This window comes from Rhipicephalus sanguineus, chromosome 4 (assembly GCF_013339695.2).
Source record: "Rhipicephalus sanguineus isolate Rsan-2018 chromosome 4, BIME_Rsan_1.4, whole genome shotgun sequence".
Classification (NCBI taxonomy): Eukaryota; Metazoa; Arthropoda; class Arachnida; order Ixodida; family Ixodidae; genus Rhipicephalus; species Rhipicephalus sanguineus.
In genome coordinates this window covers 57929515-57946582 of record NC_051179.1, presented here as the reverse complement: position 1 = coordinate 57946582, position 17068 = coordinate 57929515, and the positions used below count along the sequence as shown (strand labels likewise).

Sequence of the window (17068 nt, the reverse complement as noted above, 5' to 3'; positions counted from 1 at the left end):
CTGGTCCTCGTCTTTTCTATGTGTACCGTGTCAAATTTTTGCGCTGCGCAGCCCGTTCCCGAGCCGGAGAGTGTAAAATATTCCGCACATCTTGTTCGATAGCTCGTCGTAAAATCTCTCGAAAATCCACTGCTTTGAACGCATAGCGACAGCTGACAACTGATCGAATGTCAGTGTGATGCAACTCTCAGTCTCGGTAGCGTAGGTAATCGCCTGCCTGTCGGTTTGCTGTTATATTTCTGGCGGCTCCTCCAAACTGGGCACCGGGCTTTCGCGGGACGCCGTGCGTTTTGGGGGGGGGGGGGGATTTGCGCCTAAACCCCGAACATTTTGGCTTTGAAATGTGGGGTGGAAGTGCTGGGAACAAGCGCGGCACGGCACCGGACGCGAGTTCCCACTTTCCACGTGGGATCAAAACTTCTTGTCCCGCAACGACACGACGATAGTGCTTTACAATGTCATCACTCTCAAAATGAACGACACAGACCTTGCCTTTCGCAGTAAGCTTTCTATCTTTGCCATGCAAAGCTTGAATGGCGTGGGTCTTGGAGGTCCGAAGAAGTGTCGTGAAGCGGAGTCGTCGTTGCGGTAGCCGTTCTTGCAGCCCGGCGCAAAACAAGTCTGCATACCGCACCGTGAATCTCTTCGTCCTCGTTACGCTCCATACATCATGCACGTATCTTCGTACAAGACGCTAAGCCTGGTCAAGAACAGTCGCAAAAATGACGAGCTAACAAAGCGCAGACGACGCTGTAATCCACGTGCGCTCGTACATCGGCGGCGCCGATCACAACAAGCGCCAGCCGCGGGAGCTAGACGTGACTGCAGCGCCACTAGTTCTCGCAACCGCCACGCGGACCGCCTCTCCGGCGGAGCTTTTAAACTGAGTTTGTTCTAGTAACGTTGGTACAAACTACACACCACAGATCATGCAGAGATGTTTTTGCGAATGTTTTGGTATTCTCTTTTCTGAACAATGTTTGTGCAAAACAAGCCATAATGTATGCCTTTTTCGTACACCCCTTCCTCTTTTAAAGGGTAGCAGACAGGACTATTTGTGTTCACCTCCCAACACAAAGGCTCAGCACAGCCCAATTTGAAAGCGTAAGACGAAGCTGCAGAAACATTTGGAGAGTTACTTTGCTAGTTTCGGTTCCTACTGTACCCTGATGTCACCAATATGGTACAATTCTCGTCACGTGCTCGCACAATATATAGCGACGTTTCCGCGGCTGTTCCGCACCGTGGCTCCGTTGGCGACGCACAAGCGGCCATTTTGGAAGTTTTGATGACGCACAAGCGGCAATCTTGGAAGTTTTGGTAGCTAACGTCATCACAACTAGAAAGACTGCTGCGTGAAGTCACCAGAATTTGTACTGCAGCCCGACATCAAGCTAGTGTCGATGTCAGTAGGTGCACCATGAAAAAATTGACTAATATCAAATTAAAATATCTTATCGGCATTTGCCGAGCTTCACACCTGCTCACAGCCATCTCTGCATACAGGAGATTTTTATGGCAGAGCAAACTCGCCTTCAAAAAAAGGTGCGAGTACACCTTCAAGAGTTGCAGCAGTACTCTTGGCAACGTTTTTCACACCTCACAAGTCACCTAAATTTCACTAACCCACACAATTTCTTTCATAAAGTCTACAGCTGACCCCGTACTGCAGATTAATGTCGCATGGGAGGGACTGGAAAGCAAAGAATGCGGCAGAGACCACTCGACTCAAAATTAATGACAAGTATTTTATTTTTTCTGGAGCCTCTCGTCACAAACTATATATATTTATATATATCACACCTTCTCACCACACAAACAGAAACTACCAACTCTTCCCATTTGCATGCTTGTATCAGACCATGAGCATTCTGCACTGAAAGGAGGCTGATAAACACAGTCAAAAAGAAAACAAACAAAAATGTATATTCATATATTTACAAACATTTATTTTCTTTTTTCTCGTCCTGATTTCACGCAGCATTGCCACACATTTTTCTCCGCTTTGTGTGGGGGGTAAAACAACTTTACAAAGGGACTTCCTTGCTTGCTCCGTTTTTTTCACTTTCCCTACGAATATGTATACATATACATTATATATATATATTTTATGTGTGTCAACTTCACAAACAAAAATGGAGGGGTGGGGGGGAGCACGAAAATATTACAGTAGTAGGAGGACGACAACAACGTTTGCAAAATGGTTCAGTAGAAAAAAATACTACTGCGAGCTGCTGCCGTTCTCTCATTGACCACAATCGAAGCGCTGCTTAGAACATTAGAACAGACACCCAAGAACGAAATTGCGAAAAGACAATAAGTTCGTAAACGCAACGACCGCACTCTACAAGTTTAGTTTTATATGCAGCGTGCTTTCACTTCTGAGAAAAAGAAATAGATGGAGGCAATGCTTTTCCCCCCTTTCACAACAAGATGACCTGCCTGCCAGCACCAGACAATTCTAATCGTGTTGACAACGGGTTTTCTTGTTTTGAGATTGAAAGAAAAAAAAAAAGCTATGAAAGAAGCATGCACACAACCAAGCACACAGACACACACATCACAATGCGAGGGAGAGAAAAAAAAAGCCGTAAAAAAAAATGGCGTACAATATGAATGCGGCAAAGTGCTCACAATGTCGCTTCCTGGCAAATATGTACAAAAGGGTTCACTCTGAAGTACATGCACACAACGAAATGAGGGAGAAGCAAAAAAGAAATAAAAATTAAGTGCGGACAATGAGATAAGTTCAGCTAAGGCTAAAGAGAAATAATAACGAAAAAGCCAAAGACTGCTCTCGACTTTCAGCTCCCTTCACGGTTACATTCCTTGCAGGTAGTTTCACAACAAAGGAGAGCCCTTGGGCTAAAGAAGGTGGCAAAGCTACGCCGATCTGTGCGATGCAGTCTCTAAAATGTGCCATCTGGACTTTGCAAAGTCTCCAGTACACTTTGTACTGCTTGTTCCTTTATTATTTTTTTTTTTTTGATGTGCTGTACTGAGTCTTTGCTTGAAGTCGTATTGAAAAAATCGAAGTGGCACATTTGTGAAATTGGCAGCCTTCAGACCGGCGCAGCAGTGCCGTTTGGACGTGGCACTGATGCCGGGGAAAAGAAACAAAAAACAAGCCACTATGAACCATTCAAGAAGGGAATAGAACCGCTTGGGGAGCTATAAAAATATTCTGGCTCCAGACAGCCAAGGAAAAAGAAAAAAAAGGAAAAAAGCTGGTTAGGCTTTTTATCCAAACCCACCCACATTCGATCGACTAAGATACACTGAAAATGTACACCTCGTCAATGCTACACCTTTTCGCAGATTTCTAATGCAGATTTCTAATTTTGCTAAGAAATGTCAGTGCTAATGCTCGACATTAAGGGTGCGTTTATGGTGCACTGACACACATTGAAAAAAAAAAAAAAAAAAAGTTTTTGAAACATTCTTTACAATGGCTGGCAGGCGTTCTCGATGTAAAAAATGAAAGAAAAAAAAAAGTACATCAAACAAGTCCAACGAGCAAAGGTGCAATGCATACAAGAAAATGAAAAAAAAAAAAAAAGCCAGAGAAAGGAAAACCCCATGTAAAAAGCTCTGCAGAAACAACCCATCAGTGCAGCAGCATATGTTGAAAGAGAGGGGAAAAAAAATCCCAAGAATCACTGCATCATCGCACATGAGGCCTGATAGGACACATTTGCTCGTGCTTCCCCAGATGGCAAAAACATATCCCGAGTCTGCAGTGGCCAGTACATGCATTGAGTCTTTTGCTCTCATAGAAGTTCATGACAAACTAGAGAAAAAGAAATGAAGGCCTGTAGGGCTACAATACAGCAACTGCATGCTACAAAGAGAGAATAAGAAAAAAAAAAAAAAAAGCAGGTACAGGAATAAAAGTGTGGCCAAGCAAAGAAAACAAGACGTAAAAAAAAATGTTGGTCTTTAAGCGCAGAAAAAAAAAAAAAAGGCAGCAAGCAACATCACCATCACTACAGCAGGGGCCACTGCAGCATGTGAAACGCTCACAAGCAGCCAGCTGTCCGGAAGCCTAACGTTTAGACAAACTGTCCCGTCGTCAGCATAGCACTGCAAGCACAGTTGGGGCAACAACAAACAGCAAGTCGGTCCGAAGGGGGAGGGGGCCGGCAGCAGAAAAAGGGCGGGGGAGGACTGTCTTGTGAGCGCATTTGGACAGACAACTTTTTCTGCGCCGTCCCTCTTGACAGAGAAAGCGGGAGAGGAGAGTTTTTACGTCAGGCTTTTAGGTGTGAACAAGGCAAAGAAACTGCTTGGGCCAAGAGGAGGGAGAAACTATTGCAGAGAGAGGAGAGAGACACAGAAGCACAACACATTTCAGTTGCCCCAGTACGGGTATCCCTGGCGCACGTGACCACCCGGTTGCTGCTGCTGTTGCTGCTGCTGCTTTGCCAACGACGGAGGTGAGCCACGAGGTCCCGCAAACTGCGGATAAGACGAGCCTCCGGGCTGCTGTTGGTGGCCTGCCGCTGCTGCTGCTGTCGAGGATGCCGCTACTGCCGAAGACTGCGAGCCTGCCAGAAAGCCTGGCTTCTCAAAAGACTGCAGAGCACGGATGGGGAGTGAGAGAGAGGGAGAAAAAAATGAGTTCACATTGACCCTCAAGACTATGTGGGTGCAAAAAACATGTAGCTTGTTTGCTGCACAGATTCACGCTTTGAATAACTCATTCTAACAGGTTACATTGGTTAAGTGCCATGTTAAACCCAGTTGATGCGGCTTTCAAATGCTCCGCCAGGTCACAGTCATGACAATGGCACTGTCACAAGAAAGTGTTTTCTCTTTAAAAATGAAAATGCTGGCAATATTAAGAGCACCAGCCGATGTCTATTGGCATATTGTTTTTGAGAAGAAACCAACAACAAACTCATTTGGTGATGGGCACCGAAATCATGATAGCAACGTGACTGAGCATTTGAAACCTGCAAGAACCTGGCTCTATATGTCCAAAGCAGTTCAGAGATCAATTCAGTGTGTATGGGTGTTCCCAAAGCAAGTGCACAACATTACCAGAAAGCACTGAATCGCACATTGTCAAATAAGGTTGCCGACCTCATGCAAGTGAACAAATACAGCACTCAAATAGATTGTGATGTTTCTTTTCCCCACAACTCATTGGCTGGGCTGAATCCCTGAAGTGTAAAAAGACTGCTATTGCACACAGTCGCACATTCAAAACATGTTTACCAGAGTAGAACCACATTGATATGTTCTCCATGAACTGTGAAAGCCAAAAGGGGTGTAGATGTGTAAAAGCCATAAAGGGAGGAGTGTATGGGCTTTTGGAGCCACAGCTAGGGGAAGAATGCAACATCGAGAACATATCAAAAAGATTCTATCATGAGCTTACATTTTCCAGGTTTCACTGAAACAGAAATGAACAAAGAAGAAACAATCTCTTTTGTGACAAACGAAAAAAAAAGGGGGCAATCGGAAAAAATGCAGAAAGGGGCAGAGAAACCGTTTTCGCCACCAAAGAATTAAATAGGGAGAAGGGTTCTGAGCATGAGAACTCCCGGGGAGCGAGAAAGACAGCCGCGAGCGGCTACCCCCAGCCGCTCGTCAAAGGTGTAAGGGACCACAAGGTGGGGAAAGTGAATTTTGAGGAGAGAAAGCAACAGGCAGTGAATGCCCGCTCCCATAGTGGCGGGCACTATGCACGCTAAAGATGTGACGAGAGGAAGCAGCAGCAAGCAGAGGAAGAAAAGTGTTCCCGGGCAACACCTGCCGAGGAAAGGCAAGAAGCAGCAGCCGGAAAGACGAGAAATGGAAGGCCGAGAGAGAGAGAGAGAGATAGAGAGTAGAGCAGGAGGAACACAGAGGAGAAACCATGGGTCAGTACCTTTGCTAAATGGGGGTGGGTTCTAGCGTGCCCTGACCTGGATGCATCGGCCGAACCCACTGCAAGAGAGACACAGGTCTTGTTCTTCGTTTTGACACCACCCGACACCGCCACGTGCCTCTCCCAACAAATCATCCAGGGACAAATTTCCCCCCCGATTCGTACCAGCGAAAGAAAAAAAGCATAATCTTCTTCGAGGGAAAATAAAAGACGGGGCACTGCAGTGACAGTAGCAACCCTAACATTGTGCAGCTACACCTGTTGTACTGTGCCCTAGCTTCTTCCTCTGCGTCCCTCTCCCATTGCATCACTCTCTCTCAACTCTTTTTCCACCATCTTTGTCCTGGCAGACAAGGCACTGCCCACAAAAAACAAGCAGGGGGTAGCAAAAAATAGTAATGGGTTCACAATCAATGACATTCTCTCTCTCTCTCTCAAAGAAAAAAAAAAAGGCACATACCACACCTCACAAATTGCAAGCAGAAGAGCAACAAAGATGGTGCACTACAGTATCGTGTACAGAATGGGTGCATCTTATAGAGTACAACAATGCCACGACAGTGGGTTGTGAAGGAACTGCACCAGCGTGATGCACACTGCTCTCTTCTACTCACATGAACCCGAGATGCCCTTAGCCTGTCCCTGAGAACCTGCGCCGTAGGTGTTTTTGGCATAGTCTGGTGTCTGACTTAGGCCATCATACCCGCCTAGAAGAGAAAAGGAAAGAACACAAAACGAGATAAGTCCCTGCCTGCAAGTTGCCAACCTCAACTTTATGCTATGCACTAGCAGCGCACAGTAAGTGGAAGTCCAACGCATTCCACAACTAGACTCCCATGTTACCCCACAGCCTCTCAAGTTCCCCGGAGGAGCACCATAATCAGAGAGAATCTGAGGCTGTAGGTGCCAAACCCACAATTTGCAATTTGATTAAGAGGCACGCCGCAGTGGGGGTGGGGGGGGGGGGGGGGGGGGGGGGGATTCCGGATTAAATTTGACCACCTGGTGTCCTTTAGTGTGCACCCAACAAACCCAAGTAGTAAAGGGGTGTTTTTTGCATTTTGCTCCCACTGAAATGCAGCTGCAGTGGCCGGAAGTCGAAGCCATGCCCTCATGCTTACTAGCGCAACAACATAGCCACTGAGCTACCACGGCACGTCACCATTCCCATAACCTTGCAAGAAATGTAGGACAAATTTAAACGTGCAAGAGAAAGGCCCTCAAAACAAGCCCGCGACGACATCCAAGAGCAGACTGCTAGAAAAAGTGCCAGTGGGAAACACGTAGACACATTGTGCATGGCACCTCTACCGTGTGCTGCCTTGCGAGGTTCTGATATTTTCGCGCCACGCACAGCCATTCACTGGCTAAGATGCCATCTACAGAGGGCTACATATAAAATTTAAGCACCCAAACCTAATTCTTAGCACAGTGGTACCTGCACAAAATGGCTGCTACTGGTTTCTAAAAACCCAGAGAACCCATTCGTCAACTGAGAGGTGTTGCTAGACTGGCCATAAATGGGAAACGAAGGGCAGCATTGTTGGCAAGTGAATGGTGTGGGTCACACAATGGGCACTCGTAAGGTCCAAGAAATACAACAGCAACAACATGTGTAAACAGAAGAAGAAACAGCGGACAATGGGAAGACGTACCGGAGGTGAACGAATGGGATGCATACGCACTGGCTTTCTGAAACTGCGCGCTTGTGGTGGGGCCGTGGGCGTTGGTCGCTGGAGGCACCTGCCACACAACACACCCCGGGGTCAGAATTGCCCCGTCCACCTTAACAATCAAGCTACTCTGTACATGCAACAGCTGCGTTTTAAGTCTTTTGCTTGCAAATGGAGCCCCTAACTGAACGTGCACTCAAGTTAAACATGGGCCACAGCGCAGAGGCTTCCTAGATTGCAGTCCGCACGGCCACTAACAGAGCATTGCAATGTTGAGGTATTGGAAATATGAGACTGCCACAATGTACCGTCCCCCAAGCTTGCCTTTTGATGCACAGAAACCTCATCTGGACATCTTTTTCAAGCACCTATAAAGCTGGCCACATTTAAGTAAGCCTCGAACGAAGAAATAATTGTGACGCTGCTCTTCAGACCCTACAAATGTATGCATTATTCAATAGCTCATCTTTTGCACAATGTGACAGAAATTGTAGTTCCAATATAGGCTTTGCACAGTAAAACAGCACTGCGATGCCCATAACATTTTCCTGCACCCATTTCCTAAAACAGAAGCTCGCATTATCAATGCTCCAGAATAAAAAAAAAAACATTCCTTCAAGTGAATAAGCGTTGCTATAGTTAGGACAAATCGAAAACCAGGTCCTTGCAGCAATGGCTTCGCATTGACAGGATATTGAAGTCACTGCACTAATCTTCATACATAGCATGTGGTACTGTGGATGCGAGCGAGACTTCACATTGTCTGCATCTGCAAGCAAAACTGCATCGCATACAAGAAGCAATGTACTTAACGTACAAATGGAAGTTGCGACTTAATACAGTACTCTTGCAATACACTGACTGCATGAAGGGCCGAAAGATTCAAGTGGCAATAACAACAGCTTCTGCGACAGATGGGGGCATTTGCGACTAACTGCTGTGGCTTGATCTTTACACAAAACAGCCATGACAGTCAAGTTATGTAAGCAGGGGATATCACAAGATGTAACAAGACATGTCCTTTCCTTGCTTCCACAGTGCTACTTGCTAGGTATGACCGAGCTCATACCAAGCTGCACTGTCATAAAAGTAAGGGAGAGCAGTTTTTACGCTGCTATCATTACATTTTTAGCTAGTGTTTACATTTTACTTAATCTTAACAGTGAAGCCAGGAAGGAAAGGGCCCTAAGTGCAGGCGGAAGGAATGAAAAGCACGCCACCCAGAAACGCTAGGTGGGGTGGACGTGCTAAAGTTAAACACTTGCGTGGCATCAGAACGCACGGCGTGGAACTGAAAGAGAAGCTATTTACAATCACACTTTGTACACATGCTCACGCACACATCACTAAATGCTCTAAGTCACTCCTTTCAGCACAAAATTTTAACAAAGCGTCACAATATCATGCGCGTTACACCCAAAGACCCTGACATCCAGACTGCCGCAGAAGTAAAGGTTGAAAGTAAAAAGCCTCATCAAAAGAACTAAAAAACTAGGAAGCTTCCCAAGCACCACCACCACCCTAACACTGAAAACCAAATAAACCGGAAAGGCTTATCTATTATACTGAACAAAAACAAAAGAGGCCGCAGTGTGAAAGAAAGCATGAAAATGATAGCTGGTTTTTTTTCTAAGGAACATGTTAACTGATCCCAAGAAGCAAGCAACCATCCGCACACTGAGAACATATGCTTAACAAATGAACAAAGCTACTAAAAAGGTTGCAACTACTCTTTTAAAACGAGTGAAAGAACTGTCCTGATAATCTGAGGTAACTGCCTTTTGATTAGGTTGAGTTGCAGAACCAGAGTGTCCACCACACTAAAACAAGCGTACAAAGAACAGACTACTACTACTCACAGGGAACATGGGCGGCGGTCCGTAGTGGTGGATGGATCCGGGCATGAGGTTGGATGGGTAGTAGTAGCCGTATCCCGGGGGCAGTGTGCTCAAGAACGGCTGGCTGGCAGCTGCCTGCTGTCCTGCCGTGGGGGGTGCTCCCTGCTGTCCCCCCTGGGCCCCACCCTGGGCAGCAGCTGCAGCACCTGCCGCAGCCCCTTGCGGTCCCACCCCAGCTACTGTGCCGGGACTGCTGTCGCTGTTCTCGCCACGGCCAAACTTGCTACCCTCTGTATAGCAGAGAGAATGGCACGTATGCGAGTTGGCAGTTGTTCTACAGCTGGTGCTCACATCGCACGCGCACATCAGAGGCAGCTCTCTCGGAGTAATAAACGATCTTTCAAGGGGCCCTGCAACACTTTTTGAAGTAATAGCAGAACTGTCTCGCTAATAACTCGCAGCAAAACTCTTTTCTGTTCTGTCACGCGTAAGTGCAGCTACAGGTAGTTATTACACGAGAGGAGCACATTTTTTTGTCTCCATGAGCACGCTGGAAGCTGCGCAGGGGGAATGGCGGTAGCATGAGCAGCCATGACATCCTCCAAAATTCGGGAGATTTACATGCGAAACCCATGACAATACCCTTACGAGAGATGCCATAATGGGAGCTCTGGGTAGCTTTGACCACATGGGCTACTTCAACATGCAATTGCGCATTTCACCACAATTTAAATGTGGCCGCCATGGCCGAGAATCTAACCTGTGCCCTCTTGTTCAATGCCATAGCTATGGTGGGTGACCAACATGAATGAAGCCTTTATAAATCTCAAAAGGTCGCTGGCTTTTCCTAGAACTGCAGGCACTCTAAATACCCTACGGTCACCATTTTTAAGCAACATGGAAAGTGACTGGGTGTGTGCAAAAGTACTTTAGCAAAACCCACGTAGAGCTTTTTATTTTTGCACCAATATGCACATAATTTGGCACAAATGCATTTGGAAAGTGCAATGCTTGCAGCCCCACCTCAGTTCTTACAAGTCATCAACTTTACTCAGGAGAACGAAAGTCAATTTTGAAGTTATCATCATTGGAGAAGCTGCAAGTATGCACATTCAAGATTTTAACTGCTGTGTCCCTCTTTAAAGAGTGAAATGCGACGAATTATCGGATTGCATAGAAAGCCTAGTAATACTAGGTAGTGCAGATAAATAGGAGCCCCCACACAAAATTTGACGTTTGAAACATGGAGCGTCAGGAATGACTAGGAAAAGAGAAGAACTGTTTTGGTAGCAAAACTAGAAAAGGATGACCTGGACATGCCTCATCAGCATGACCTCAAGAGATAAAAAGAGGTCCTCCAAGATCTTGGATGCAATGTGGTTTGTCATGCAACGCGAGATGCTAGGACTGGCACTACAGCTGCATTTCGTGTGTACCCCTGCGGCTCGCCACTAGAGATGCCCGTTGTTTACCACAGGGCAATCTCATGCAAACAACTAGGTCTGGCACAAACAATAAGAGATGAAAGATGCAGACCACCAAACACACTAACTTATAACTGGCATATTAAGATGAAACGGACTCCCTCGTGCCTATGGCATACACATTTGTGCATGCGTGGAGTTAAAGGGGCCCCGCAACACTTATTCAGCATGGTCAGAAGACGCTGCCGATCGGCAGACGAGGCTCCCGAGAACACGCGAGCCAAACAGCACAGCACACGGCCTGTGATTTACAATAAATTCTCTAAGTCAGCTAAAAAGAGCTTTCTCTTCTCTTGACAAAAATGATGCTTACGGTGTCACTGACGAGTTCTACGCCACTGGCTGATTTGAACATGGCGCGCTCACTAGTTACTGCGGCCGCCGTGAGAGGCCATCACTTGCCAGCGCGCACGATTGAACACTTTCTCTTCGAATGCACAGCGTATTTTCAGTGCAAAGCCATGAGGCACGTGTGACGTGCCTTCTTTCGCCGTGCCACCCCTCCCTGCTTAGCTTCCAGCGCTTTCGTCGAGACGAGAGAAGAGAAAGCAATTACAGTGTGCGACAAATCTTTGCAACACCATCTCATACTGCACAGATTCTAAAAGCTTTTGCAGTGGTCGATTCGCAAGGAAGGTAGTTCCTTTAATGAAGCCATTCCATGGCTACTAGGAAAAGTGTTGCAGGGCCCCTTTAACAGGAGGTTGCCAAACTCACGGCAAATGTTCATAAAACGTGAGCACAACATCAAATAAAAGATAAAACGAATGACAGAACTGTGAATTTAAAAAGGTCATTTTACGAGGAGCTTCTTGCTTCGTGCGTGCCTCAAGAAGCCCATTTGCACGCGATCACTTACAGTAAAACCTCGTTATAACGAAGTTGAAGGGGGAGTCGTAATTACTTCGTTATAACCATTAGTTCGTTATAGCCAATATCCATTTCTACCGACAATTAGCACGCAAGAGAGGATGTACTCATCACCAAATCCCACAGCAGACCGCCACGCAAACGAAAAACTGCTGTCGCACGGAGAAAAAAAAAAAAAAATGAAAGAACAGCAAAGAACTGCTACTTTATTCACGCCAAACTCGGCACACCAGCTGGCGGCTCACTTAGCAGAAAAAAAAGTCCTTAATAGACTTCTGCCGTGTCTTCCTCAGACGGATGATGGCTTTTTCGGCTGCTGCCGCTATGTCGAGTCCGTCCTCGCCGTCATCGTGAGTGCCGAAGAAGCAGCGCAGCAGGTCTGCCGCATCCAGCGCTTGCGCGGACATCGGAACATCGGGTTCGCCAACTCCGGGCTGCAGTCATTCACCACCCCTGTCACCACACGCACAATTTCAGCCTCTGTCAGCTCTTCGGTTGTCACCGCGTCAGCATTGGCACTGACGTACGTGCAGAAAGTGTTGCAGTCGGGCACAACTCCGGCGTCAAGGAGAGCGTCCCACAACGCCAGGTCTTTGTCAACCGCGGCACCCTCATTGGCGGCAGCACCGATATCTTCGCTGTCACCGCCGCTGTTGACGCCAAATGAGGCATGCCGGAAGCAGTTGGCGATCATGCTTGCTGTTACAGACATCCAAGCAGCCTGTAGCATCTCGATCGCGGTGTAGAGGTTGATCGTAGTCTCGCGCTTCATGCTCATATTGAGTAGAATTCGGTTGATTACACGCTTGCGGTACCGTGCTCAACGCTACGCCGAAATCTTGGGCAACTTTTTTCTTCTTGACGCCGGACTTAACGCCTTTCAACATAGCCGCCTTCTGCTCGATTGTAATCGTTTTGCGCTTTTGTTTGCCGTTGCCGTCGTCCATCTCCTGTCTAGCGGCGGGAACCGAGAGAGACGCTGTTCTGATGCACACGCAGCGAACGACAAGCAACAACAAGGCCCGCGGTTGCCGCGTCGCCGTCCACGAGCGGCGCAACAGGAGAGCGGGCAGGTCCACGAGTTCCACGGGAGAGGGGAGGCCGGGCGACGTGCGCGGGTGGGTCCACGAGTTTCAGTGGAAAGGGGAGGAAGGCAGACGCGCACCCTCGCGTGTGTTGGCAGGCGGCTCCTCAGGAGCCCGAGGCGCGTGTTTTGAATTACCGCACCCGTGATGGGACGTAAACCGTCGCGCGCTATAAGACATTGACTTGCCGGCTACCAAAATGATCAGTAAATGCTCGGTGGGGGGGGGGGGGGGGGGGGGGGGGGAAGGTTCGTTATATCCATTGCGAGGAAATTTTAGCTTCGTTAAAACGAGATTTTAAATACATGGGCATCTATGGGAATTTCAAGGGGAATTACGATTGCTTCGTTATATCCATCAGTTTGTTATATCCCGCTTCGTTATAACGAGCTTCTACTGTATTTCACTGATGGCACAGATGGCGTGCTAACAACTGCGTCCACCTCAAGAAACACCCCTCGAACCATTAACTTTTACTCATTGGCAGGGGAGCTGCAGCACTCACCTGCAAAAGCCATGTTGTTCAACGTGAGGTCTCGGCCGGCGAGGCTCGTGGCAGGCACAGGGTACTGCATGTCATAGTAGCCCTGTGTTGACCAGGTTGAGGAAGAGAAAGAAGGGAAAGGGCCCAGTGCCCTCTAGCAAAGCCCAGAGACTCTTCGTCCTTGAGGTAAAAAAGTGTCTGCAGCTCCTACAACTGTGCCCCCACCCCCCCTTCTTACGTCACCAACTACTCTTCTCACTTGAATGCTTGCCAACCAAAAGCACTCTTACTCCCCTTTTAGTCTTTCAAAGGACCAAAACGTCAAACAAATGTCCGTGTAGATCCATTCTCCCACATACAGTGGAACCTCGTTAATGCGTACCTGCCGGGAATGCCGCATAACTACACACTAAATGGTAGTACACATTAACCACAAAGTAAAAATTTGCATCTCCTCGCGTACGCCATCGCCGCCAGAAAAGAAATAAATACAGTGCCACAGCAAATATTGCCCAAAGTACTCACTGCAAAGCCTTTTCTTTCTTTTTGCCAAACTGGAGAAAAGATTCTGGTACTCTTGCACAACTGTCCGATAATGCCGATAGCGCGCGGTGGCGATGCCAAAGAGCATTTCGGAACTATTACAGGGTCCAGTATACGCAGTGACCGACGTAGCGACAGAACGAACAGTGTCGGCTTTCCGCGATATATGTGTGTGCATCTATACCGCGATCTGCTACTAAATGAAAACTGACACAGTTCCAGTGAAACGCTGTACAGCTGCGTGGAGCTGATTGTCTCCTGGCTAGTTGCGTGCAGCGTGTCGCCTTCTCGGCTCACGCTGTCACTGCCGGGCCGCTTGCTGTACCGCACGCGCGCATTTGTCGTGGGAGTGTTCTTTGTACCCACTTCACTTCAGACCGTGCACAGATGCGGTGATGAGCACAGATGAGCTTGTTCGGTTAACGCGGCGATGACGAACTTCCTGCAAGCGATGCGCACTCCGCGACGCTCTAGCGGTCCTGGCAGCGGACGGAAGCGCGTTTGGGTGGTCGCCCAATAAAAGCGTGCAGTATGGTTACAACAGCGCTACGCTTGCTGAACCGTACGCGTGCGTTTAGCGTGATAGTGTCTATGCAAAGAGGTTTCTCGTCGCCCACGACTAGCAACGCTCAACTCCGCAACAGCGAGCTGCTTTCGTTTCTATAAAGCGGCGCGCGCTTGAACACGGCCCCACACAACGAGGCGGCAGAGATCGGCGGGCCAGCGCGTTCAGGTTGTCACCTATTAAATGCGTGCAGTAGGCTTAAAGCAGTGCTGCGCCGCACGCGTGCCCGAGCAGATATCTGGAAGATACTTATTGTGATAAGGTTGTCGGCGATAAGTGATGCTGGCGCGTTCATCGGTGGCCGCTGCCTCACCTTCGTTCTTTCCCGATGCTTACCCGCAAAGGCGTCGCCGCAATCGCCCGGAAGTCTGAATCAGTGATCGACCGATCTACGCACTTCTCAAAAAGACGGAAAACCTTTGGCGGCATATTGTGGCGTCGGGAAGTTCAGCGGCGCAGTAAAATTTTATGGCACAAAACGTTATCTCGGTACGCAGGGTACGCACTAACCGGTAGGCGTAGGGCGAAACACTACGGCTTAAGTGGTCAGCGAATGCATTAGGCTCTATGAGACTCGGTCGGGGATTCGTCGCAACTACGTTTTAACAGTTAGTACGCTTAAAGCGGGTACGTATTAACGAGGTTCGACTGTACAAAGTTACTTCGGACAGCATGTTAGTGGTAAACATAGCCTTGAACATATTTTAATATAATTTTAAAGCAAGCGTGAGTGCCTGTCGGTGCCACCTTATAACATCGTCATCAATCTGACGTGTTTAGTGGCTGCTCTGTCTCCCTGCAACATTTTGCCCGTTCCGCGAACAACCGATCTAAATAGCTACACAAGGAAAACTGCAAGGGCAAGCCAAGGTTACCCAAAATTTACTGCAGCCTTACAGTGTCCTGTGCATGGACAGTAAAAGTTTAGTATTACTGCAATCCCCACGCACATTTTGGCGAAAACCCAGTAACATGCAATACCCTTGTCACCAAGGTCCACTGAAACTCTCCGCAAAATTTTTGACACAGCAGCAACGCAACCTCGAGGTGGTGGCCACACAATGCCTACTTTTTAAAAAGTGAGAAACAGTGTGAAACAAAGGTTCCTCCCCTCATTTACAGTACTGCACTGCTGCTAGTTAAAAAAAAAAAAAAAAAAAAAAAGCTTCCGAAACTCCGCTGCAATAAACTTTGCCTTCTACGTTTGAGGACCGCAATGTTGGAATTAAAAGGACTCTTTACCTATCTATTAACAATGCGCAGAGAACTCCAGAAAATTCCCGAGTGACAAGGGCCCAAACAAGCATAGGGCAATAATGCAATCAAGGGGCAACACTGTGCTGGACATACTTCCTGGACTCGCGCTTGGCACCCATGTCGGACCACACTTTTGCACCATGCAATAAATGACAGCCATCGGCAAAATGCCCCACAGTGCATCAAACGACATCCACTGTGACGCTTCTTTCAACCAGTACCAGACAGTTCATGAAGCACCGAGCGAAATGATGGCCTTCACGATGCGAAATGAGTGACCTGAAACTGGTCAATCGACACCAAGCCAAAAGTACAGGAAATATGTGCAACTGGATTGCTACTTGACACATTCCTTAATAAAACTCGGAGTACTACAGCAATGGCAATAAACCTTTTTCAAGGGTTCAGCAAATGAGAGAAGCAAAGATGTGCAAGGAAGTTTGTAATAACACCATAAATGGCAAGAAAAATCACACTGGCACTTATAGTATGGAACCCCTGAGACACGTTACCAAAGGACGCGTAAATCTGCTAATATAAGTGCACCTTCAAACAGTCGGGGCAGACATTTCTGACGCAATTTTAGAAACCTCAATTCAGAGAGAATAGCGATGGCAATGCAGTTATGCAAACACAAACACACAACTGACAATATCACAGGTGTTACTTACGTGCACTTGAAAAATTAAACACTTGCTGAAGAAGGACATTTTAAACAAATGAGTGGAACTTTCACAATGGGGGAAAGAAAATACTAATTAAAAAAAAAATCTAAACCCAAGGATGCAATAAGGAAGAGGCTAAAAATTCACTAGTAAAACTGGTGAGACTACACAAGTAACGTGGGACTGCCGATGCATGTAACAAAAATTGTTTGCAAAAGAATGCAACAAGGTGACTTGTACAATGCACATAAGAAACACATATTCACAAAAAATAATAAAATAAATGTTACACACAAGTTTTATGTCACCGAAAAATTAAAATTTGCACACCCCCCCTCCCGCATTTGTGTCTGTATTAGACATGAATGCACAACATGGAGCCAATGCATAAGACATTGTACACATCCAATTTGTACACATTGTACACATCCATAAGACATTGTACACAGAAAAGACTTCGTGTGTGGTTACAAGTGTTTGCTAAAGAGCTTACGGTGAAGACAAAAACGTTACTCCACAGAAGTGCAATAGTACATGTGGTCTACTAAGCATCGCTATTCTATCTGAAGTGATTGACATGCATGGCAATGACCTGCACCAAATGCTGCATGCCCTTGCCTACAGCCATTTCAGGCACCTATACTAATAGAGAAGATTTCATTGAACACTTCCACATCCTGATCAGCATTAGACACTTTAAAAAAATAACATCTTGAATAGAAAGGTCCA

The 17068-nt window shown here is 47.1% G+C and overlaps 1 protein-coding gene across 6 annotated transcripts in view; it reads right to left on the bottom strand.

Moving 5' to 3' along the window:
- Positions 1-1734: 1734 nt before the first annotated feature.
- Positions 1735-17068, bottom strand: part of LOC119390040 (protein lingerer) — an 84429-nt gene continuing 69095 nt past the window's right edge. For 2 of the 6 annotated variants that reach the window (XM_037657555.2, XM_037657557.2), the window contains exons 18-23: positions 13331-13412; positions 9408-9676; positions 7531-7618; positions 6490-6582; positions 5876-5934; positions 1735-4575 (exon numbers count right to left, since the gene is read on the bottom strand). In XM_037657555.2, coding sequence (XP_037513483.1) covers positions 4351-4575; positions 5876-5934; positions 6490-6582; positions 7531-7618; positions 9408-9676; positions 13331-13412 — 816 coding nt within the window. In that variant the 3' untranslated portion in view covers positions 1735-4350. The remainder of the gene's footprint in view (positions 4576-5875; positions 5935-6489; positions 6583-7530; positions 7619-9407; positions 9677-13330; positions 13413-17068) is intronic. The other 4 variants (XM_037657558.2, XR_005183209.2, XM_037657560.2 and 1 more) reach the window with 4 other exon arrangements.